This window comes from Alligator mississippiensis, chromosome 3 (assembly GCF_030867095.1).
Source record: "Alligator mississippiensis isolate rAllMis1 chromosome 3, rAllMis1, whole genome shotgun sequence".
NCBI classification, from domain to species: Eukaryota; Metazoa; Chordata; order Crocodylia; family Alligatoridae; genus Alligator; species Alligator mississippiensis.
In genome coordinates, this window is record NC_081826.1 from 145929129 (window position 1) to 145953148 (window position 24020).

Below are 24020 nucleotides of genomic sequence, written 5' to 3' on the forward strand. Positions count from 1 at the left end.
AGTGAGCCCTGCAGCAACCCAGCATGGTGCTTACCTTGCCCTGGATATGCAGTTCACTGTGACCTGGCACTCTGCCCAGCTGATGGGCTTTCTGGACTTCTACAGGCTGAGACCTACATGGTATAGTCTTCTGATACAGGGGGAGCTCATCAGCTGATGGTCTCTCTAGGCAGCAGCTAAAAGCACAAGGTGCAGTCCCATATACCACATGGCTGTCAGCCAAGCTCTGCCATGTAACCAGCATCAAGCTGTGTGGCAGGGCTACTCCATTACATGTGCAGTTTGAAACATGATGGAAACCAGCCACAAAAATTTCCACATATTTTATTTTGTGGAACATAATTTGTTCCACATAATTTATTTCATCATGCCATTAATATCTTGAATGTATGGCAAGACTACTTTTTATGGTGCAATTAACAGGTTAATCACATCGTAAGTGTAATCACTTCCAGGATCCACAGTCTCCAAACCTTGGAGTGGTAGGAAAGAGTTTTGTAACTGACACACTGGAGAAAGAGTCAAAAGAGCTGAGCTCCCCTGCTGACTCTGGGGAATGCACAATACCTGCTGAAGGGTATTAGTTGAAGCCTGCCACGATCCCATAGGGATGGTACGTTTTAGGCTTCGTTTTTCTCATCTGCAAGGAAACACAAGTTCCATTCTCTTCACAGGTGGTGCCACATACATGCTCCCTTGCTTGCCAGAAAGCATAGTGCCTGTATCCATATCCAGCACCTTAGACTCTCAGTTAATAAACTGAACTCTTAACTAATGTTTGGAAAATACACCAAAATTATTGTTTGGAAAGTATAGCATACATACAAGATCCTGTTAATATAATTATTGACAAGTGTGTTTTGACACTTTATGGATATATGGAAATGGACACACTTTAGGATAAATTACCTTTGATGAGCGTCTGAAACTCATTGTGAGTGATTTTTTTGGCCTGCAAGTCAATCTTCAATGTCATGAGCAACATGAATAGGAACTTGTGGTTTTCATACAGCCCTCGTACTGTATACTTGAATACTTCATAGGTGAGGTGCTCAATTATGTTGGCTACTCGCTTGGCTGTGATCTGAGATTTCACTGATCTTTCAACAGACAGGTCAAAAATCCCAAGGAACTGCCTTAAAGATGTCTGGTACATTACATTTACCAAACTCATTTCCACAATTAGGAAATAAAGGATGCTGCTGCGACTAGCAACTGGACGGTATTCTTCCCGTGCAGTATTGATTTTCACCTCTGTCTCTGCCGCAGTATTTAATTTTTCACTGACCTTAAAATTAATTGAAAAGACCACATAAATTAAGTTGTGTCATTTGCAATTTATATGGCAAATATAAATAAAGGTGTTGATTCAGAAGGTAACTGTATTTAGATTTTCTGTTGTATTGGAAGAGCTTCAATATAGGCATTGTGTTTTCATGTTTATTTGAACAGCACAAAGCACATTGTCACCTGATCCTGATTAAGCCTGCTAGACTTTACTGTAATACAAAAGTGCTCATGCAGAATTTTACATTGCATGTAGTATGCATATCTGACTTGTTCACTGGGAATAGCAATATTGTATTATGTACTTGTTATAAAGTCACCATTTTATGTACTTGTAATAAACTCAGGAACAAAAATAGGGAGACAGTTCTGTTTAGAGAGTCTGTAAATATCAAAATACATTTCTAGTGTATTCAAAATTCACCTCCTCTGCAGTTATTTTAGTAATTCTTAGGACTTCTATCAAAGATGTATCTTCAACCAAAGACCCCTCTGTGCTGGTTAGACGGACAAGAAGATTGTCTTCAAGTTCCTGCATTTTCCTCTTGTTAAATGTCACTTCTTCCATCAGCTTGACTCTTTCTGCTTCTAGCTCCTGTAGTATATAATATTGACTAGAATCTTTAAGATGAATTAAAAAGAAATGTTACTTATACCCACGCCAAAAGTGTGGGATGTCATGCATCATAGAAAGACTGGGGATTTTGCTACCATTTCTATAGGATGCGAAAATGTTATGTAGAAATAGAATCTATTGCACCCTCTTTTTATTTTATTCTGAAGCATGTTCAGTAATGAAAATGTAGGCCATTAATAAAAAAAATCCATTTTGATAAGATTATTAGGTTGTAATTTCCAAGAAGAACTGGCAAAAGGTAGACTTAAAGATCAAATAAATTGGCAGCTGGGAAGTGAAGTGATGGGGTAGCCAGGAAATGGATGTAGCATAGCCCCACCTGCTAGAAAGGCCCCAGGATCGTTCTCAGTAGAGAAGAGTTCAAGCACTTTGTAGGGTGAAATCAGTAATTTTTAAACATTCATTTCTCTATAGCTATAACTCTTTTCTATTTATTTTCATTTGCTCCAATAACCAAGACAACAGAAATGCTGTTTGGTGTTTCAAAGAATGTGTGATTTTACTCTAAAATCTGAAAATCATTCTCTTTGGAAACCTGTCATTTAACGTTTTCCATTCAGACTGCATGTGCATGCTAATGCAGACATTGTTCTAACTACATGACATCCTTAGGGCTGTTAGAGGAGCTGCCCACAAGTATGCCCCACCCATCCACTTCTGTTCCACATGAACCAAACACAGACATAAGGTGGTGAAGCTGCTCCAGGGACATCCCTGCCATTATTCTCAAAATACACAGGAAGCAGTTATCTCTAGAGTGGAGGCCAGTGGTGCCCCTGGAGTGAGTTCACCATTTCATTTCTGGGTTCAGTGTCTGCAATCAGGAGCAGGTGGGCAGGAAGCCAGTAGCAATCCTCCAGAAGCCAGTAGTATTCATGATGGATAAATGTTCCTTCCTGCCCTACTGGTGACTAGCAAATCCTTGGGTTTTTTTTCTCTTCTCTATTCTATGTTTTCCACAAGACAGATTTTCAGAGGTTTTCAACCTAAAAATTCTTAACACCTATTAAAAATCTAGCTTCACATTTTGTCTTGTGTGGAAGTAAACCCAAGAAGACTTCAGCTTTCATTCACATTTTATTAATGTGACACTTTGAGCTTGGCCAAGATGCAAAACAAATCCACTCACGATATACATACTGGGAAATATTTTCTTTCATACATATTAAAATACTACTGATCCAAGGCTTAGCACTTACCTGTTTTTCAGTGAGGATGACACGGCCGAGGAGCTGATCTTCCAATCCTTTCATGGTAACAGTGAAATCAATCACAGCTGTTTTGGCACTGAGCTCAGGAGTATAGGAGGGATTAGCTAATTTAGTTGTTATATAAAGCGTAAATCCCGTCATCACATCTACTTCCTTGTCACCTAATTTTACCTGAAAATAAAAGAGAAATAGATTTTTAATTTTCAGAGGCTAGCATTCCAAGTAACAATTATGATCTTTTTTCCAAAGAAAGATAATCTTACTTATAGAAGAATCAAAAATAGAATTAAAATAAGTAGTATCTGTTCATTTCTAAGGTGCCCATCACTATGACATATAGTTAGCATTTGTCTTGAGGTATCAAGTCTACTGCCCTTTTATTTTTGTGTTTAAAAGTCATCTTACTTTATGAGTTGAGCCAGATCTTATGAAATTTTTGTCCAAAATGCTATCTAGAGCAGGATCGAGTTCTTCTCCAACATCTTCTATTAACAGAGGTCTTCCCAGGGAAAGGCAGTCTTCTATATGATTCCTGAAGTACTTGTGGTTCAGAGCTGTAACCTAAGAAGATTTGTTTCCAGTAAAAATACCATCTTGTCATATATAATGTTCAATATAAAATGTATCAACACTGTAAAAAATGGAATTCTCCCTGACCAACTACATGCATCACCACAATATATGGGCTTGCTCCTGTTTCCTTTGAAGTTAATGAAAGTTTTGCCCTAGACTTGATGGGGAGGAGGAGGATTGATTTTGTTTTTCCTCATTGTTGCATATCTCATTTACTTGCTTACATGTCTCCAGTCACTGTAGTACCTAAGTATTCATCTTTAACCTAACAGCCTCTGGTTGAGAGCTGTCCCCAGGAAGTGTGGCTTTTGGGTTCAGTGCCCTCCCCAGCATCAGGGGTTTCAAAACCATATCTCCTGCCTGCAAGAAGAATATCCTAACCATATGACCTTAGGCCATTCTTTTGGGGGAATTCTCTACCCAACCCTGTTAAAGGTGGACTACTTTGGAGAAAGAAATGCAAGATTCTTGGTGCCAGAAAGACAGAGCACAAGAGGGAGTGTGCTGCTGTGGGGTGGGGAGGTCCTGATTACCCTACTTGGGGATTGCTTATGCAATTTAGGTAATACTTGTTTAAGTTAAAATGCAGAAACAGTCCTGGGGGCAAGGACCAGAATCTGAGAATCACATTTCTTAAGAGACTGCCCTAGTCACTGGGCTACAGGTTCAATGCCACTTCAGACTTTTCTGGATGAAATCAGAATACCTTTCTAAGTACTTCCATGCCTAATAGGTGAACTAGAATCAGACTGTAACAGGGAGCCTGAGACTCCTGTTACGGACAAAGGGGAAAATGCACCAAAACAGCTGCTGCGTGTGTAAATGAACAGCCAATGTAAGACTTGCAGACTATAAATGTAGGCAGCCACAGGGAGGGAGAGAGGCTCATTAGCAAAAAGGATAAACAATTGAGAGCCAGGGGATTCACTCGCTCCAGGTATGCTGATGGACAGGGCAAGATAAGGGAGTGCCTGGAGGCAGTCAGAGGATAACACTCTGTGAAAAGAACAGCTGCTGGAGAAAGCTCTGCAGGGAGCCAAAAGGAAAAGAAAGGAACCACTGGGGATCTCAGGCAGGAGACAGAACCCTCGGGTGCAGGGTGAGTGGCCTAGGTTAGGACATGCCCAGAGGAGATTCATTTACTCCAAGCAGGGAGGATTTTGCTTATGTTAAAGCGATGGCCTGTTCTCTTTGCTTGCGTGGCTGCCCAAGCAGGGCTGCCTGTGTTGAAGTGATAGCATGACTTTTTCTTTACAACATTGACTTACCCAGTGAGAGAGTGTTTAGTTAAGGCATAAGCCTGCCTTTATGTTGTGTTATACTCAGAGGGATAATTTCTTTGTTATAGTTTAAGACCAGTGGTTTGGATGGGGACTATTAGGGGTGAAGGAGGTCCCAGCAATGCCCAGAGCTGGGCAGAGATAGATCCAGGGGGTCCAATGCCCAAAGCGGGTTGGGGATAGAGCCAAAGTAGGTGAGAGCCCTAAGCAAGGCAGAGACAGGGCTAGAGAGCCCAGTGCCCAAAGCAGAGCACAGAGCCATAGTAGGTGAGACAAGGGCTGGAGCCCAGAAACCAGGTCCAGTACAGTGGGCCTGGGATAAAAGACCCAGAGAGAAAGAGAGCAGAGGCCAAGAAGGCCAAGACCCCAACAAAGGGAAAGTGGCTGAACAGTAACACCAGCAAGGCATGGGCTTATCTGTAGGTGAGGTAGGAAGCCACAAACACAGCCCTTAAGGCACTAGGTGTCAAGAGACACAGAGAAAGTGAGTTAGAAGGACTAAACAAAATGGTTTCTCTGGGGCACTTCGGTCACCTCCCAATCCTCTATTTTCAAATAACATCCAAGGTGTGGCAGGTGAGTGAAAAAGAGGGAAGGGCCCCGGGAACTGGAGGAGCCAGAGTCTGGTGGTCACCAGAAGGTGTTACTGTGCCACTCAAGCCTGCCCTCTTACACTGATCTATGTACTTATAATAAACCATTTAGCTGTGTTAAAATTGAAGTACCTCTATAACCACCAGACATATGCCCATAGCTTCTGATATAGTGAGAATAATGAAGAAAAAAACAACTATGACATGATCAAAGCACATCAGGATGTTCCAGATGTGATGCTACATATGCCCAAAGCCCTTATTCTTCCATAGATCTGGCCATGAACTTTTTCCCCTCTGACTCCCAACTTGAAAGCTCACCTTATCTAGTGACAGGAAACAAAAGAATCTGATGCCTGGCCCAAAGGCTTTATTTAAGGGTGCCAAAGATAGGGCCCACAGGACAAATCTGGCCTGTGGATTCCTCTGATTTGGTCCATGGGTCTCAGATCAACCCCAAGTGCTTCATGAGACATGCACCAGCCCTGGCCCTATAAGCTGCATATGGTGCACAGAGCCAATCAGTCTTGTGAATGCTGCATGTAGTGCAAGGGGCTGGACCCAGTGCCATAGGGGCTTTGCACAGCACAAGGGGCTGGTCTGGGGTGCACACTGTATGCAGCATTCACACTAGACTGGCTGTGCACACTGACTCCAGAGCTGGTCCAAATTAGGCCCACAGACTGGCCCCACACAACAGAGCCAGTACAAAGGTCTAGTCCAGCATGGGTACCTCATGCAGTGTGCACCCTGAGCCAGCTCTGTGCATGAGTCCCAGACTGAGGCTGGCACATACTGTACTTAGTGCCAGGGCTGCTCTGGGGTGTGTACTACATGAGGTGCCTGTGCCAGATCAGCCCTGTGTGCTGGCTCCAGTGTGTGGGGCCAGTCTGTGGCCCAATCCAGCCTGCAGACCAGCCCCATGCCTCTCATCTGACCTACACAACTTCTGCAGAGCGGGATAGTTCAATACCTCTGCCCTAAATTAATGTCTATAATCCTAGAGTTGATAAACACATCCAAATAGCACAAATGTAAAAAAGAGAAAGTTCTTTGAAAATACTTACAAAGGGACTTGTGAAGGAAAAGTGAGTGACATTGAGAAAAACATTAAAAAGTTGACAAACATAAATGTAGATATTTTTCCATAAGAAGAATTGGAGGGAAAATGTTTTGGGCTTTAAAAACAGTCTTAACTACTGGTCTGTGGACAGATAATTGGTACAAGAATTATTTCAGGGCCCACATCCCCCCAAGTCACCATGATCATGGTGCTATGAACATGCCCTTATGTGCTTGAAGTTTGTGAAGACACTCAATAAATGCATTACATTAGTTAAAAAAGAAAAAAAAAAAAAGCAACATATCCTCTACAAAACCAGAATTAAAAAAAAAAATTAGGGAAACGGAGTTACTTTCTATTAAATTAACAGTTGACTATTTGAGGAAAGACAAGCCTAATGGCATGAAATTATTATTAAAAAATAATTGAGAGAACTTCTTCAAAATCAATATGATTTCTACCTGGAAGACACTATATATAGGACAGCTTTTAGGGGAGGGCTATAAAGGGTGCCAGATAACATCTACCTTGTGGTTAGAGTGCTGTGTTACTTTACAGGAATCTGCAATATTTTGAAATACTTTTCAATCTCTCTCTCTCCCATTTTATCTTATCATTTACCTGAACTGTAAATGTAATGTCACCCATTTATCATTTCTGTGGATGACATTATATATTGGATTATAATTTTGGGATATATATCAAAATGTAATGATCTCTCTCTAGGGATGGCAGGTCTTGGGAAACTAACTAGTGCAGACAAGATGTGGTCGTCTTTTAATTAATGCATATGGAAGAGATTTAGCTCCACCTAAATGCCTCCGAGGAGGCCTAAATAAAAAATTTACATCCTTAAAATCTTTGATCAGCTGCCTCTAAATCCTAGAGGCTCTCAAGCCTATACTACTGGGCATTCCCAAAAGCATTCTTTTAAGTACCTATGTTTTCATCTGTAAATTTTTCATCGACAAAGTATCCTTGGCACTTAAATGTTTACTTCTTGTTATGCCCCAAATTGCCTGAGCCTTGGCAGGGTTAAGCTGGTCATCTAAGCCCAGTTCAGATCTACAAACTAGGTGTTCCTTCACCTATGTTGTCTGCAGGGTCCAATCAAAGTAAATTAGCCAGATCTGGCCCCTCAGTTTCTATTATGCTTGAGAGCAACTGCTGGAAACAACCCCAAGGAGCAGTTTCACCAGCATACTTCTAGGCTTGGAGCCTTTATGGAAGGGCAAAGGCAGGGTGGGCACTGGCAAGCCCTCTGTCTCCAAAAGCACTATAAAAGGAAAGCAAGGGCCTAATTTAGGCCTGTGGACTTAGATCACTTCTTTCCAAAATATGATAAAAGGTGCCTGAATCCTGGAAGCTTGTCTTCTAACTTTTCCAACTATACAAGAACTCCTCTGGGTGTGTAAGTACAAAAAATATCCTGTAGTCAACAAAAAAATGGCTACTTAGATGACCAGGAATGAATAGAAGGTCACCCCATATGTTTGAAGAACTTACAGATTTGGAATGTTACATAAAGTCTAAGCTCCCAAAGATGAAATATTGGTTGTAGCGTGAAGTAAGCAAGCAGGTATAACAAACACAATTTTCTACACATGTGTTTGTTACATACATGAAGTATGAGTGTGAAGCGAAATTAGACCACATATTTAGATAAACTTGAAAGAAAAATGTTACACTCATCCAAGAATGCCAGACTTCCTTTCCACATGCATGTTTTTTCCTGCCTCAATTTCTTTTCTTTCTTTCTCCCTGTTCCTGCACATTTTCCCCTATTTTATTCCTGTAGCCCACCCTATTATCTTTTGTTGTCTAGCCTTCCTATATGGATGAATTCTAAAATTGCATAATTCTATTGAAGATCCCATGAATTATGCAGTATTCCATACTAATACAAGTGATGAGTGATTTACCTTTCTATAATTTATATTGCCTCTTTCTGTAGGCAAATTAATAAAACATTCCTCACAAAAATATACAATGTATTAATAAAATATACACATTTATGCATGTGTATATATAAATATATATGTAAATGTTTTTATATATTTATACACACAAACATTTCAACATTTCTTTATATCTTTACACCAGAGATAGTATAAAATGAATATTTGATTCCAGATACCACAATATATGACCCATATGTGGTAGCATTTTATTTTGTAAAAGAAACTGTACTACTAGTAGCGGTCTAAGAGGAGACAGAAATGAAAACTGTTTTAAACAAAGAGTGTACCTGGAGTTCATTATTCTTTTCTTTATTTTTAATCCAGATCTTTCCTTGACCTTGTGGGTCAATCAACAAAGGATATCGAGATGCCTTTGTGACAATAATTCCATTCTGAATTGAAAGGTCATCATTTGGAAGACCCTGGAGATTCCATTCACCAACTGTAGCATTGTCAGCAAGCATACTGATGAGGTTAAGATCCTAATATAAAATATTAAATTGCAGAATTAATAGTGTAGCATTATTAAAGTAGTTGGGTGGAAAGCCAGTTTCTGAAAAAAATAATCTTGATAATAGTTCTTTAGTAAAAGTTAAACCTGGAAACTTTACTCAGGAAAAGTTAGCATTTTATCTGAATAAGGATTTCAGGACCTAGCCTTGGGAAAATATTTCTAATGGGATAAAATTCCTAATCTTCTCACAGTAGATGACAGAATATTTTAGCTCTCAATTTATACTGTTTCATAGATTCATAGATGTTAGGGTCGGAAGGGACCTCAATAGATCATCGAGTCTGACCCCCTGCATAGGCAGGAAAGAGTGCTGGGTCTAGATGACCTCAGCTAGACGGTTATCTAACCTCCTCTTGAAGACCCCCAGGGTAGGGGAGAGCACCACCTCCCTTGGGAGCCCGTTCCAGACCTTGGCCACTCGAACTGTGAAGAAGTTCCTCCTAATGTCCAATCTAAATCTGGTCTCTGCTAGCTTGTGGCCATTATTTCTTGGAATGTTTATCTCAAGGAATCCTTCTGTAGGTTTGTTATTGAAATTCTTCCCTTTCTAAGGAGGCTAGGGCCCACATCTTCAAAGGTATTTAGGTGCTTATCTCCTCTTTAGGACTTAACACCCATTGGTTTCAGGTGTCTTGACTGGCACCCCAGAGCCAGAATTAAAAATCAAGTGTTTCTTGTGATCATGCTGGGTGTAGTCCACAACCCAACTGTGTTTCTAATCTGAGTAAGCTACCCTCCTTTTTACCAACCACAGAACAACCAGAGACCCTTTGACTACCTAAGGTCAAACATCAACATCATTCAACATCTTTCTGAGTAGAATTGTTCTGTACAGCTGGAAATTCACATGATGCCCTCCAGTGGACCCTGAAGACCAACATGAGAGTTAATAAAACTGGAATATATAGGAAACAAAGACTAGTTCTATTTGCATTCTTTTGTTCTAGTTCTATTTGCCCTCAAGCTAATCCTCTGGAGCAGTTTAAATAATTTAATAAAAGGAAGCTTCAGAACATCCTCATGAGGCTGAGAAATGTAGTCACTCTACTTTTCAGATGGAAAAGTGAGACTCAAAATAGCCAAGTGTTAAGGGTGAGTTCCAAATGAATTCCAGGGTACCTATACTTAGATGCTACAATAGGTAGTGCTTAAGTACCTTCCCCTAGGGAGGAATTCCATTTTGAGCAGGTTTATGCACCTAGGATTTCTGTATAGGCTGCTTTCTTTTCTGCTCAGGGAAATCCATCTGCTTTTTTTTTTTTAAGTACTTAATTCACTAAAAAAAAAAAAAAAATTATGAAGAAAGGTAACTGAACAAGAATGCTCTCAAAAGAGTTTCAGAGGACCTGACTTACAGGCCATTGATTTTTCTTCTCTGGGGACTAGTACTCTCAGTCTTGGGGAATAAGAAACTTGAGAGATGTCCCAAAAGCAAGAAGTAATTAATTCTGCAAGAATCTTTTGACGCTGCATATTAGGAGAAGATACTCTCTAAGACAGACTGTCACGGCGGGGTCCTGCAGGAGGGCCGTGAACTCCTTGAGGCCCCTTCCTCCATGCCAAGTTGGCCCAAGGGCACCCTCTATTCTCGCCTGCCACGTCTTTGATCTTAAGTTAAGTTGGGAGGCTGCCTCATGTCTCCTTGGGCACGGTTAGTTGGGACCTCTGTCCCCGTGTTTTCCCGGACCCACCGGGGGTCTCCCTGTATTTTTTTTCATAGATTTCATAGACATTAGGGCTGGAAGGGACCTTGGAAGATCATCGAGTCCAGCCCCCTGCCCAAAGGGCAGGAAGTCAGCTGAGGTCACAAGATCCCAGCAAGAGAAGCATCCAGTTTCATCTTGAAGATGTTCAATGAAGGCGCTTGAACAACCTCCGGTGGTAGGCTGTTCCAGACCTTGGGGGCTCGGACAGTAAAGAAATTCTTCCTTATGTCCAGCCTGAAACGATCTTGTAGTAGTTTGTGACCATTCGACCTCGTCATCCCTTGGGGCGCTCTGGTGAACAAACGTTTCCCCAGATACTGGTGGTCACCCCTGATAAACTTGTAGGTGGCCATCAAATCACCCCTGAGCCTGCGCTTTTCCAGGCTAAAGAGCCCCAGGGCTCTCAGCCTGTCATTGTAGGGTCTGCTTTCCTGACCTCTGATCATGCGCGTGGCTCTTCTCTGGACTCTGTCAAGCTTCTCCACATCCTTTTTGAATTGTGGAGCCCAAAACTGGACGCAGTACTCCAGCTGTGGCCTCACTAAGGCCGAGTACAGGGGGAGAATGACGTCCCGGGATTTGCTTGAGAAGCATCTATGGATGCAAGCCAGCATTTTGGTCGCTTTACTAGCCGCAGCATCGCATTGCAGGCTCATGTTCATCTTGTGGTCAATGATGACCCCCAAGTCTCTTTCTTGCATAGTGCTAGCCAACATAGCACTGCCGAGCCTATAAGGATGCTGCAGGTTTTTTTTCCCCAAGGTGGAGAACCTTGCATTTATCAGCGTTGAACACCATCAGATTCTCGTCCGCCCACTTGCTGAGCCTATCTATCAGCCTGGATCATCCACCTGTCTTCTGGTGTGGATGCTTTGCCCCAAAGTTTGGTGTCATCTGCGAACTTGGCCAGTCCGCTTCTGACTCCAGTGTATGATGGGTGCTTCCCAGGCACCCTAGCCTTATGGGCTACGTGTGGTTCCAACCACCCCTGATACCACGCCCCAAGCCTCGCGGATGGAATTGACGTTGGTCTGTCTCTCTGTCTATATTCACGCCCGTCTCCCGGGCCTTCTCTGGTGTGCCACCCCCTTCTCTGGTGTGCCGCCCCCTTCTCTGGGGCCTTCTCTGGTGTGCCGCCCCCTTCTCTGGGGCCTTCTCTAATAAGGCGCTCCCCTCTTTGGGGCTCGCTGTGCTCACCTTGGGCTTCTTAATGCTGCCCTCCTCCTGGGGGCTCTCTACGCCCACACTTGGGCTTCTCAGTAACACCCCGTCTCTGGGGCTAGTCATGCCCACACTGGGACCTCCTAGTAGTGCCCCCTCCTGGGGCTCGCCGTGCCCGCACTGGGCTTCTCTAAGTTGCCCCCTTCCTGGGGCTTGTTGTGCCCAACTTGGGCTTCTCTAAGTTGCCCCCTTCCTGGGGCTCGTCACACCCGCACTGGGCTTCTCAATCGTGCCCCCTCTCTGGGGCTCGTCACGCCTGCACTGGGCTTCTCAAAACGCCCCGTCTCTGGGGCTCGTCATGCCCGCACTGGGACTTCCTAGTAATGCCCCCTCCTGGGGCTCACCTTGCCTGCGCTGGGCTTCTTAAACGGCTGTCCCCTTCCCTGGGGCTCATTGTGCCCAACTAGGGCTTCTCAAAGTTGCCCCCTCTCTGGGGCTCGTCACGCCCGCACTGGCCCCAAGGTCCTCACATTCCGTTGTGAGTGCCCAATGAGGATACTGCACCCTCACTGGCGCTGGGGCCCCCACCCCACTGGGGGTCCCTATGAGGCCTCCTCCAACCCCTTATAGCCTCACCCAAACCACCGGTGTAATACAACGACAAAACAAAACCACAAGCCCCTAGGCTACAACATAACTATAAGCCGCCTGGCTATAACCACAGAAGTCACCCGGCTATAACTTAGCATCATTGCTCAAGCCTCCAGAGCTATCATGAGCTGTACTTGCGATCAGGCTTCTTCCCACATCCTGGCTGAGGGAGCTCCTGCCTCTCTGGCTGCTGGCAGGGAACTGCCAGCCTGGCCTCAGCCCTGGGCTTTATGAGGGCCAGGCCCTGCCCCCTCTGGTCAGCTGACTTCCTGGTTGCCCCAGGCAACCCGCAGCTGTGCTCATTATGTCCTGCCAGGGCTCTCTCCCTGGCAGTTTCCACTCTCTAGGAGCAGAGCACCAAGATGCCCTGCGACACAGACATATGTAGAATGTTGGTAGGATGACAAATCCAGGTCTGGGATGTTTATACCACCTTGGGAAGGAATCCTTTGTGTGTGTACAGTTCTAGTCATATCTATCTATATCTATCTATATCTATAGGACAAGACATATTAGCTCCTGAACTGGGAAATGTTACTTCTATTCTTGTGTGTGTTATAGCAAGTAGAAAGTAAAAGCATTTATGCCCTAATCCTGTCTCATCAGCCTCATCTATGTGCCCCAGTACAGCAGTTTAACTGAAGGTGTAATGCTAAACTGATTTACCTAAACTGATGAAAATCCCTTTACTTGGCCACTCTTACATCAGTTTAAACCTGGTTTGCATTAGTTTAACTTCCTCTGGTTTCTAAATTTAAGATTACGGTAAATTATTAACAATCATGGTTGACCTAGTTCAACATCACACTTTTTGTTCACTGTGTACAATGTACACACATGTAACACTGTGTTGAAACAAATCCCATCTCTGCAGACAAAGGGGCTCACAATCAAAGGAGCGACTCCATAATATAGGGCACGACAAATCCAGAATCCCACTCAGAGGTTGCTTACATGGCAGGTAACCCCCTGATGGCAATGACTGACCTTGACTCACTAAAAGAATGAGCATCAGGTATCTATCCATTTTACACCACATTTTACAAGGATAAATGGAAATAATTCTTTGAGGCATACTGATGACAAATGCTATGTAAGAGCTAATTATTATGATTATATATATATATATATCTATATCTATATACATAGATATATGTAGATATAGATAGAGAGAGGATAGATCTATCTATCTATCTGTCCATCTATTTATATAGACCTCTGGTGCACAAGAATAAAAGTAACATATCCCAGTTCAGAAGCTAATGTCTTTTCCTATTGTTGGTTGTAAAAACATTTTCACATCACATTAAAAAGTGAAATTAAACAAATGACAGTGATATTAAGAGAAAAGCTGCTTAGTTCTATTTTACAAACAATTGCTAGCAAATCTTAGTTACCATTTGACTAATCTTAAGTAGAAATCACAGGACTTTTTGTTTTCAGAGCAAAGAGAAGTTTGCTTTTGCCCGCTCAATTTAAGAGCAGTAGGTTAAAGTAATCATAACACCATTTAGCCAAAAAAAGGAAAAAACAAATCAGACTTTGATACAAAGCCATCCTTTATCTGAAAGGATAAGCTGTAATGACAGCTACAAACTGTAATGACAAAACAAGCATCCAGATGTTTAGTGCTGGCAGGAAGAAAAATGCATTGCAATGCAAAGGGGGTGTCTGATTGGGCAACAAAAGAGACACATCAGAAAGTAAGATAAGAAAACTGTTCCCTCACTGTTCCCTTCCCCTTCCTCCATGCATTCCTGTGGGTCAGTCACAATACAACCTTTAGTTAAAAGACATGGACCACCCAAGCAAACAAGTCGTCATTCTTGCGAGAGAACTCTTGCAATGGGGATCCTTCCAGATTGACACTGGAAAATCTCTCTCCTGGAGGGGGCAGGTTTCCCCCAGGAGAAATTGAATGAATGCTTGTAGTTTCTATCAGGAGAGCAGTGATTCTCAATAAAAATGTAATGCCTGTATGTGGTTTCAGTGTTGACAGGTCTAACTTTAAGGTACCCATCCTTAAGAGTAGAATTCACAAATCTGAGTTTGGCAGCTAAATCTCCCAGGCAGTGAATGAGTAGAATTAGGGGCCAACAGTTGGAATTCATAGCAGACTCAGCAACAGGAGGCATAAAACAACCAATGGGAAACACTGAAGAGAGGGGCATGCAGGGCTGTCCCTGGGAGCTGCCAGCTTTCTTGCATCCAGGGGCGAGGTCCCGCATAGCCTGATTTGCCCCAGGCCTCACACCCTGCTCCGGTCATCTCTGGGGGCATGTCTGAAGTCCTGACCTCCTCCCATAATTTGGGATCTATGTCAGATAGGCAAGTAACATGCCAAATTTCCTCCTGGACTTAAGTGCCAAATGTGTTTCTTTAAGTATTGTGAACTGGTTCACCATTTTCTTGTTAAGATTCTGACACTATCTATATTTTTTGTACAAGCAAACTATTTACAGCATACACTCTAATCTGCTCCCAATGCTGATGATACCTTTTACCCAAAGACTCTTTAAGGCAAAATCTATGAACAGTCTCTGGTGCATGGGACCAGAACCCAGGTCTCCCTGCTCTTAGGCAAATGCCTCATTACTGGAGTACAAAATCTCCCTCTTATGACATCATCTGGCCTCAAGAATCTGTATTTCAAGTTCAACAGGAGGAGTGGAGAGTGAGAGTGCTCCTATTCAAGCCTAGCCCATAGCTAAATGGTTGGGACAGGCTTCTGAGAGGTAGGAGAAGTCCATTTCAACCTCCTGGGCTGAGGACAACCTAGAGCCCAGGTCTTCCACATCTTGGATGAGTGCTGTAACTGCTAACCTCTTACATTAATAGTAGATACTGCCTTTACTGTTTGTGTCTTAAAAGAGGAGGGTGAACCAGACCTCCATAATTCAAGAAACAACTTAAGTGCATAAATCCAAAAAACAACTTAAGTGAAACCCAATCTCACCCAAGTACATAGATCTGGAGAACAATAGAATTTCAGACACACCCCTCTCTTCGGTATTTCCTATCAGCTTATGGAGCTGCCTGTTGTAAACTTGTTCTTTGGTGACTGATTCTTCTCAATGGGTGCGTCTACATATCACCGTATGGCAATGTTGCTATGGTGCCATAATTTAGTACTTCCTTTTGGAAGTACTATAGCATGGTGCAGTATGGGTGGGTACTGGATCATGCAGGTGGCGCAAGTTTAGATTTCCCAGCTACATAACTGTAGCGGTGTGCTATAAGTGGGGAGCATGCCACTATGGCAATGTAGCTATTAATTGCATGTAGGCCCACATGATTGCTATGTTATCATCATAGCATGCTGTACAGTGACGTGTAGACGTGCCCACTCAGTGCCAAGATAACTTAGGCATCAAATTCAGGTTCATGAATTCTAGGCCTTAGAGCCACGAAGTCCCTTTTTGGGTCTGGACTTGGATATCTATAACTGCTCCATTCTTTATTTAGTTTTACTATCACCAACTGGCTTGAAAGATCTGCTGAAATGGTAAAGAAGAGATTCTCAGACTGCAGTGCTTTGGTTGAATTTGCTAATTCCACCATGTGACAAAGGTTCTGGACATATGAACAGGAAAATCCCAGCTACCCAAAGGTGCAAAAAGTTGTAACCACATGATACAACCCCTTAAACTGAGGTAAATCCACCCTAACTCAGGAAATCTTGCTTCAGTTACAAACCAGGGAAGTTTTTTTTCTTAGGCACAATGGTTTATTCCCAGGACAGCTGTTTGTGGCAGGTATCCCAAGGCAATTATTTCCAGGCTTTTGCCTCAAGGTTACCTCAAGATAATCATGGCAAAGTATATACAGGATTTATGATACACTGAAATAAAAGGGGAATTTTTAATGAGATTTATACACATTAGCATAGTTGCCAATGTTCTTTTGTTCTTTATTTAAAAAAACTCTGATGAGGCATGACAGCCTTTAAATCATTTAAAATAATTTCTCCATTTGGAACACAATGTTCCTAAGAGGGTTTCTCTATGTATTTTTGTTTCTAGGAAAGGAACACTTACATCACTGAATGGAATCCTGTTGTGGATCATCTCTCTCTTCCAGAGTTGTAGCAGCAGGTTTCTATATTCCTGATTGAACGGCCCAGAGTAAGAGAGAAATCCTGTAGCCAGAAGAACATTTCCCACCAACTGAATAATTTGATTCTGAAAATTTTTGCTGCTTTCTGTCCAACGAATCTAAATTTTAAATTGTTGTAAAGAACTCTGTTAGATCGACACAATACTCAATTGAAGTTCAAATCAATGTCTTTACTTTTTCTTACCAGTATACTTTTAAGGTATTTGAACTATTTTTATTTAAAACAATTAATTTTGAAAGTGTTAGAAGTTACCTAAGTGATGCTGTATTGCTTGTTTGTTTATTTTGTCTGAATAAAGACCACAGAACCAGAACCTGGGTGCGTCTACACGAGACATTTCCTGCGGAGTAAACTAATTAGCTCCATGGTAAATGTCACATTTCTACATGTGCACCCCTATTAGACTGGAGTAAACTAATTAACTCCACAGCAGCGCACCTGTAGACACTCCCCCAGCTGGTTGGGGCACAAAGGTGCTTCAGTGCAGGGGCTGCCTGCCAGCTAGACCTACACTGGAGTACCCTTGCCCCAGCCAGTCCCTCCACAATACACTGAGCTGGGAGGAGCAGGCCTGGCCTGTCAGATTGATCCCCAGGTCTCCTGGCCAGCTGGGGATGCTTTGATCTGGCTCAATGTGCTGCATTCCCAGGAGCACATTTAAACAACATGCCCAGGAACAATAAGCTCTAGAGTTTATTGTTTCACATTAGCTGCATGTGTAGATGGGCTCCCTGAGTGTCTTTTAAGAATGAATTTACAATGCTGTGAGCCTTTTTTAAAGTATAGAAGACCCACAAGTCCTAAAAAATCCTGTGATCATGAAAACCTAGTACACTGATTCCCAGCAACCATTTTGTGTTTGCTCTTTCAATTTATGCAGTAATACCAAAAGACATAGACAAAGCACTCTTCTCTTCTGATGTGAAGTTTTAGAGCACAGTCATGAAAACAATAAAGATAGCTTTCTCTCCTCAGACTTCAAGGATATGATACAGGAAGCAAAAACTTCTTCACTGGTCTTGCATATGCATAGTATTCAATTTAAAAAAATCTTCATGATGGAATCATTGAGAACTGGCACAATACTTCCATTCCACTACTTCAATTTCTGTATGTCAGCAATAAACCATGATGGATTGTGAAAAAAACAAAACAGGAAAGGAAGCACTTACGACAACTGTCAATGTAAAGAATAAATGGTGAAGTCTGGTCCCCAGTGGAGTGAACGGCAAACACAAAAAGTTTACCTGACTCGCCCAAATAGTTATTAGGTACTACCAAATAATTAACAAAGGAAGAATATCTTCCTTTGGAGCCTTTAGGAAACCTTCAGTTTCCATCAGCCACTGAATGGCAACTCTGATATCATCAACATTTCCAATTTAATTTTCTTTTGGAGATTTATAAGCACAAATTCAATTGTTGCACTAGACATATGGAGGTTTAGGGGTTTGGAGATTTGAAATGCTGCCAAGTCTTATTTTTTTAATGGAAAAACTAGTTTTATACCTGCAACTCAATTGATTATGGACACAGGACACTGCAGAATCAAAAATGTACCCTATAGGTTACTGTATTTTCAATGCAGAATTTTACATAATTAATCATATAAAGGTTATACTTATGATAAAAGAAACTTATTTTGTATTTTTCTCCATGATCAAAAAATATATAGCTCTCCAGGGTAAAACATGAAATACTAAACTTGGAAACAAATTTATTATATATAAATATTTTTAAAATGGCTCTTTTAAAATTGTACAGGTATAGAAATAGAAACACAAATTATTTTTGTAAAATTCAACTCAAAATATTTTTCAGGGAATTAGTTAGTTCTTTGAACTACTGTCCTTGCATACCTGAAAAAAAGAATAAGCACCTTTAGAAATACTGTTATGCAAATATTGAGTTAAGACATAGTCCCTGTTCTTACCGATGTTTTGCCAGAACTGCATCCACTCCTTGAGCCTAGCCCTTAGTCCAACCTGATCTCAGTGACCACAATGAGCATACAGAAAAGTCTTATGTACATAAACAACTCATAACTTTTTTAGACAGGTCCAATTAATCAAAAAATGTATATGCATCCAAAAAGCAATGACATACACAGTAAAGTTTTTATATGATCCTTTTTAATCTGTGGATTTACTTAGCACTGTTGTTCATCAGTAAGGAATGCACACAAACTATATAATCTAATTTATGCTAGATTTCTGCTCAGATGCATCAGTACCTTTTCTCCGCCTAATCCTTCAATAAGGGTAGTGGCATTGTTCATCTTCTCCCTGCAAGCCTTAGCATCATCCAGTAAAGCTTGCTTCTCTCTCATGGCAGCATCATACATGGCTTGGACTTCATCCAATTCTCTCTGCTTCTCCTCAAGCTGGTTTTGAGCATTATTCAGTTCAGTCTGGGCAACTGTCAGCCTTGCTTCTTGCAATGCTAGATTTGCCTACACATATTTTAAAGTGAAAAATATTTAATACTGATTATTTGACAACTGCAACTTAATAGCATTCTTTCCATGATCCTGTAGTGTGACATGTACTCTACTTTATGTATACATTTTAATATAATGCTTTGCTTAAAACAACAATATTCCAATATGTTTGCTTTTTCAGCTTCAGTTACTGATAGAAAGCAAGTCCGCTGCTTGATGTAACACTAAATTGCATGCTTAGCTGTTATTTTTAGGCCAAGCCTACAATAATAAACAGTTTTAAATCAGTGGTGCTATTGAAGGTCATCATGAAATGCCTGTACATAGAAGATGGAGATAATCTGTTCGGTATTATACCCAATACTCAAACTTCCTTTCTAAGCAGTGTTTGAATTGCGGGGGAGATCAGGGGGGCTGAGCCCCCCAAAAGGGATGAGAATCCATGTGTGTGTGTGTGTGTGTGTGTGTGTGTGTATGTGTGTGTAGTAAAGAATTAAGGAGACACTACATTAAACCTTTCTTAGAAAAAGGCTTTGTTTCTGTGTTTATATTAGTATTTATTTTATTTAAAATTGTTTCCAACTGATGTGACTATTTAGAAATCTAATGAGCATCATGTTTAAACAGTATGCAACTCACCTCTTCTTTTTTGCTATAAGATTGCTGAAATTTTAATACCTTTTCTGGGAAAAAATTATTACCATCATATATCTGATAAAAAGCCTTAGTTGGGCAACCCTATTATCAAAACAATAAATGAACAGAGCATTAAACTCATTAAATGACTCAGTAAGTCATCAAAACGAGGACTGATTTGTGACAGTCCTACTAAGGAAATGTTAATTCTAATTAAAATGTGCTGAGATCCAATGTATTGTTCTCACTCAGATAATGAAAACGTTTGCAAAAGAAAATCATAGTACACATCTTGAGATTGCTACCCAAGAATGATCAAATATACAGCATGGAATCTGGTAGGCCCCAAAAGACAGGAGGCAAAATCCCACTTTATTTTACTAGCCATCTGAAGTGCAACTAGTGGCCACTCCCTAAGGCTAGGAACAGAGGTTGAATTTGTTTTGGGACCAGTTGTGCCTGGATTTGTCCCAGAACAGAAAGGTACTGGGACAGACGTGTATACACACTGTCCTTCCAATAAGGATTTAGCGAGCAGCTGAATGCATTGTAAGGTTTTTGTCATTGATTCAATGATGCGACCCTGGGACAGGTATTCAGATGCACTTTGTGATGTCTTCAGACAAACTGTTAACACTTTCTGGATCATATTTCGCTCAGACATTTTGCATAGAGACTAATGGTAGACGTGTGCACCTCCAGTGGGCAATTTAGAGTGCAGCAGCCTGCAGGTGATACATACAGCAACCAGCTCAGAGATGCTGGCAGCACTCTGAGAAAGCTCTATCTCTGAGAATGATTCACTCACAGGAAAAGACGACACACTGCTGGACAAAGTTAGCAAAGAGCTCTCTCATGAAAAGGTCCCAGAAGACCATCCAAAGATGTCTGCCTTATTCTATCAAAGAACGAGTGCATTACCTATCAGTAGCTACAATCTCCTTGTGGATTGTGGAGGGAGCCACTGTAGACACTTCTGTGAGCACCCACTGGCTGGGATTCTGCCTCAGATGCAGTCACCTCTATCCGGTGCTGGCAAATGGCAGAAGTATCTTCTGGGCCCATTCTGCCTTCACTTCTGGTCTGGGGGCAAACCACTAGGCAGCGTAGGGCTGACCCCAGGTGTGGGCAGGAGGGCACAGAAGACTCAGGGGCCTCCAGGAAACACTAGGCACAGATCAAGAAAGTCCAGAGCCCACACCACCAGGCCCTGGCCCGCACAGCCAGAACACCACTCACCTGGCCAGAGATTCTTGGAAAGCTATGATACCTGGGCTAGATGCCAGAGAGCCTCTAGGTCCCTCTGGGGAAGGACATAATCATTACTTACCAATACTATCTGGACACAGAGGAAAAGCTCCTTGGCAGCTCCACCTCCACCATTTCCCAGCACTTGACGTCCTGCACCCCACCCAAACAGTTTGCAGGGATGGTGGCGGAAGTGGTATGTAGAGTATGGTGCCTGACAATATATCCCTACTACCAAGAGGCAGAAAGGAAGGTGAGAGGCCTAATACTAGAACAACTGCATGTGAATACAGCCAACCTAGATGCAGACAACAAACCTTCCCAGTTCAGGTCCCAGCACTCATGGGTAGCCTCACTCCACACAGATCCCTCTTACAGCCTGGCCAACTGGGATCCCTACTTATGCAAATACATTTGGCTGGTTCCTGGCCAGCTCTCTATAAACCAATTCTACTCCAACACTGTGGCCATGACTGAGACTACTAGCCCCAGTGGAGATATTATTTTTCCTCTTATGCACACCCAGAGTGAAAGGTGCTGGATATCACCAATATGTTGTGCCCATGGCTACCCAAATAAGTCAGTTGACTCTGACTGTCTTCCAGTGCTGTTTCTCCACACTGTCTGTGAGCCCTTCCATGTAATTTCTGCCTGAGTAGCAGAATGCTCTTTGCTTCCTATTCAGCCCCCTCCATTTCCTCTAGGTTTCTCATCTTGGATCCTCTAGGTTTGAGACTTCCTTATTCTGCTGCTGCTACCTCCCCAGTCCATGTCCAGTGCCTCAGGCAGAGAAATTCATGTTGTATAACTATGCTGTGCAGAGTACAACATGCCATAAGAAAGCTATTGACCTTTTGGGGGCTATACTGTAATATGCTACCAGATGAATAGAGACGTTGGCAGGTCATTTTTGAAAAGGCATGAAGGCCTATGGCCCTCTCCACAAGACTTGGTGCACAACTGCCCTGTAGTTTGGCATCACCCTTGGGATACATCAGGAGCTTGGGGAGCCACAGCAGGAATGGGAAACTTGATCACAATGTCTGCTGACGTCAAGAAGATCAGAGAAACAAAACTGGCAGTAGCAATTATTTTATAATGGAGATAAATAAAGAAAAGTTCACACTATGACACACCAAAAGCTTGTATCATGGGGATGATGAAAAGTTCAGAACCAACACCAAAGAAAAATATGCTAAAAAGTCTTTTTTAAATCCCACCATTAGAATTCCTCGTGGAAAATGTCTGCGTATCTACGTGGCACAAAAGCCCTGAAAGATGCATAAAAGGCCACTGTAGATGCTAACTCACATTAAGTTTTGCTAACTGATTTTCCATATGCAAAGACTTGTTTAATTAAGTAAAGGGTTCAAGCTTAAAAGACGGTCCAAATCTCACAGTCCACTGAACTTGCATGGTTAAAGTGTACTAGTGTCCAACAGGATACAAGGCAGAGATGTGCTGCTTTGATTCCCTGTGCCAAATTACTTGGTGACCACTTTGTGAGTGAAGTCTTGGGATGCAAGCAGTTGAGGTATAACCCAGGCTGGAGCCAGAATATGGAGCTACAATTCAAGCTTACATAAGGTAGTCAGAGGTGTAACTAGTATTTTTGGCAAAAGACACATAAGCTAGCAGGGGAACTCTGGAACAGAGGCAGGGGGCTCCAGAGAGTCTGGCAGCTATGGTCTCAGTTGGCACAGAGTGACAGGAAGTGACTAGGACCCAGCAGTCAGGAGGTGCAGGCAGATGTTGTCCAGCTGAGGTGGTGGCTCAGTGTGAGAAGGAGCACATGCTGCGCCCATGAACGGCGCATGTTCCTGGCGGCTGCAGGTCACGGTGATGGCGGGGGCATGGCGGCGGTGAGCAGGGAACTCCCACAGCCACCACCAGCGTTGTCAGCAGTGAGGTGACAGGTGGCAAGCACCGAAAAAGGGTTGGTGACCACTCACAGCTGCCACTGGCAGCATCAGCAGCGGCTCAGGGGAACTGCGGACCGCCCGCAGATGCCGTCAGCAGCGTCAGCTGTGGTGGTGGTGAGCAGTGACCGCAGAGTATAAGTAGCGCCTTTTTGCAGAGGGTGCATATGCACCTGCGTGCACCCTCTACATGTCACCCCTGGCTGCACCCCTGCCTGCCAGGTTGGGAGCCCTTGGGGCAGGGTTGGGGGAGCTGCACAGCCAGGGCAGTACCTAAGGCTGGGGTGCTGGGGGCAAGAATTGCCCATCTTCCATGCCAGCAGCCGCTGCCTCACTGCGCCACTGCCAGCCTGAGACTGCAGAGCCTACTGGCAGCTGCACTGGGGCTAGAGCTGGAGGCAGCAGCTGAGGTCATCATGCACAGTGAGGCAGGGGAAGGGGAGGGATGGGGAAGGGAAGAGAAGAGTGGAGTGGCAACATAGCCAGCCCACATGCTGCCCTGTCCAGCCTGGGGCCCCACCAGCCTCGCCAACCCCGGGGGAGAACAGCCCCTGCATGCAGGAGCCCCAGAGGAGTGCACCCCCCACCCCACAGCCCTAGCACAGGGGGGTGGGGGTGATGGGCGCAGGGGACTGAAGTGGCAGTGAGGTCTATGTGGCATGTGTGTGTGTGCGTGTGTGTGAGTGAATGAGAGAAAGATGGGGGGTGGGGAGGGACAGATGCTTTGGGTAGAAGCAACTACCAGAACCAAGCCTGGAGCCCCCCTGCCGCCCTAGAGCAGTCTGTTCAGGGGGAGACTGGCATGGAAGGGAAGGGACTTGCCCAGCCAGAGGCAAGCTCAGCCCAGCCCCTGAGCCCCAGTCAAGGGTTTCCCAGGAAGGGCTTAGGGACCAATGGGGACTGGGCACAGGTTCAGGGAGAACAGCAGAGACCAGCACTGCTCAAAGCCACAAAGCAGTGGGCAGGACAGCCACAATTGGACTTGTGTCCGGGTGCAGGGGGGAAGCTGCTGCTGGGAGGGAG

The 24020-nt window shown here is 43.2% G+C and overlaps 1 protein-coding gene across 1 annotated transcript in view; it reads right to left on the reverse strand.

The window, feature by feature from the left end:
* The window catches only part of LOC102562817 (dynein axonemal heavy chain 5), a 257486-nt gene that overhangs the window by 59878 nt on the left and 173588 nt on the right, over window positions 1-24020 (reverse strand). The window contains exons 58-64 of the mRNA XM_059723533.1: window positions 18988-19206; window positions 16675-16851; window positions 8893-9087; window positions 3541-3696; window positions 3124-3306; window positions 1712-1882; window positions 910-1288 (exon numbers count right to left, since the gene is read on the reverse strand). Of these exons, the coding sequence (XP_059579516.1) occupies window positions 910-1288; window positions 1712-1882; window positions 3124-3306; window positions 3541-3696; window positions 8893-9087; window positions 16675-16851; window positions 18988-19206 (1480 nt within the window). The remainder of the gene's footprint in view (window positions 1-909; window positions 1289-1711; window positions 1883-3123; window positions 3307-3540; window positions 3697-8892; window positions 9088-16674; window positions 16852-18987; window positions 19207-24020) is intronic.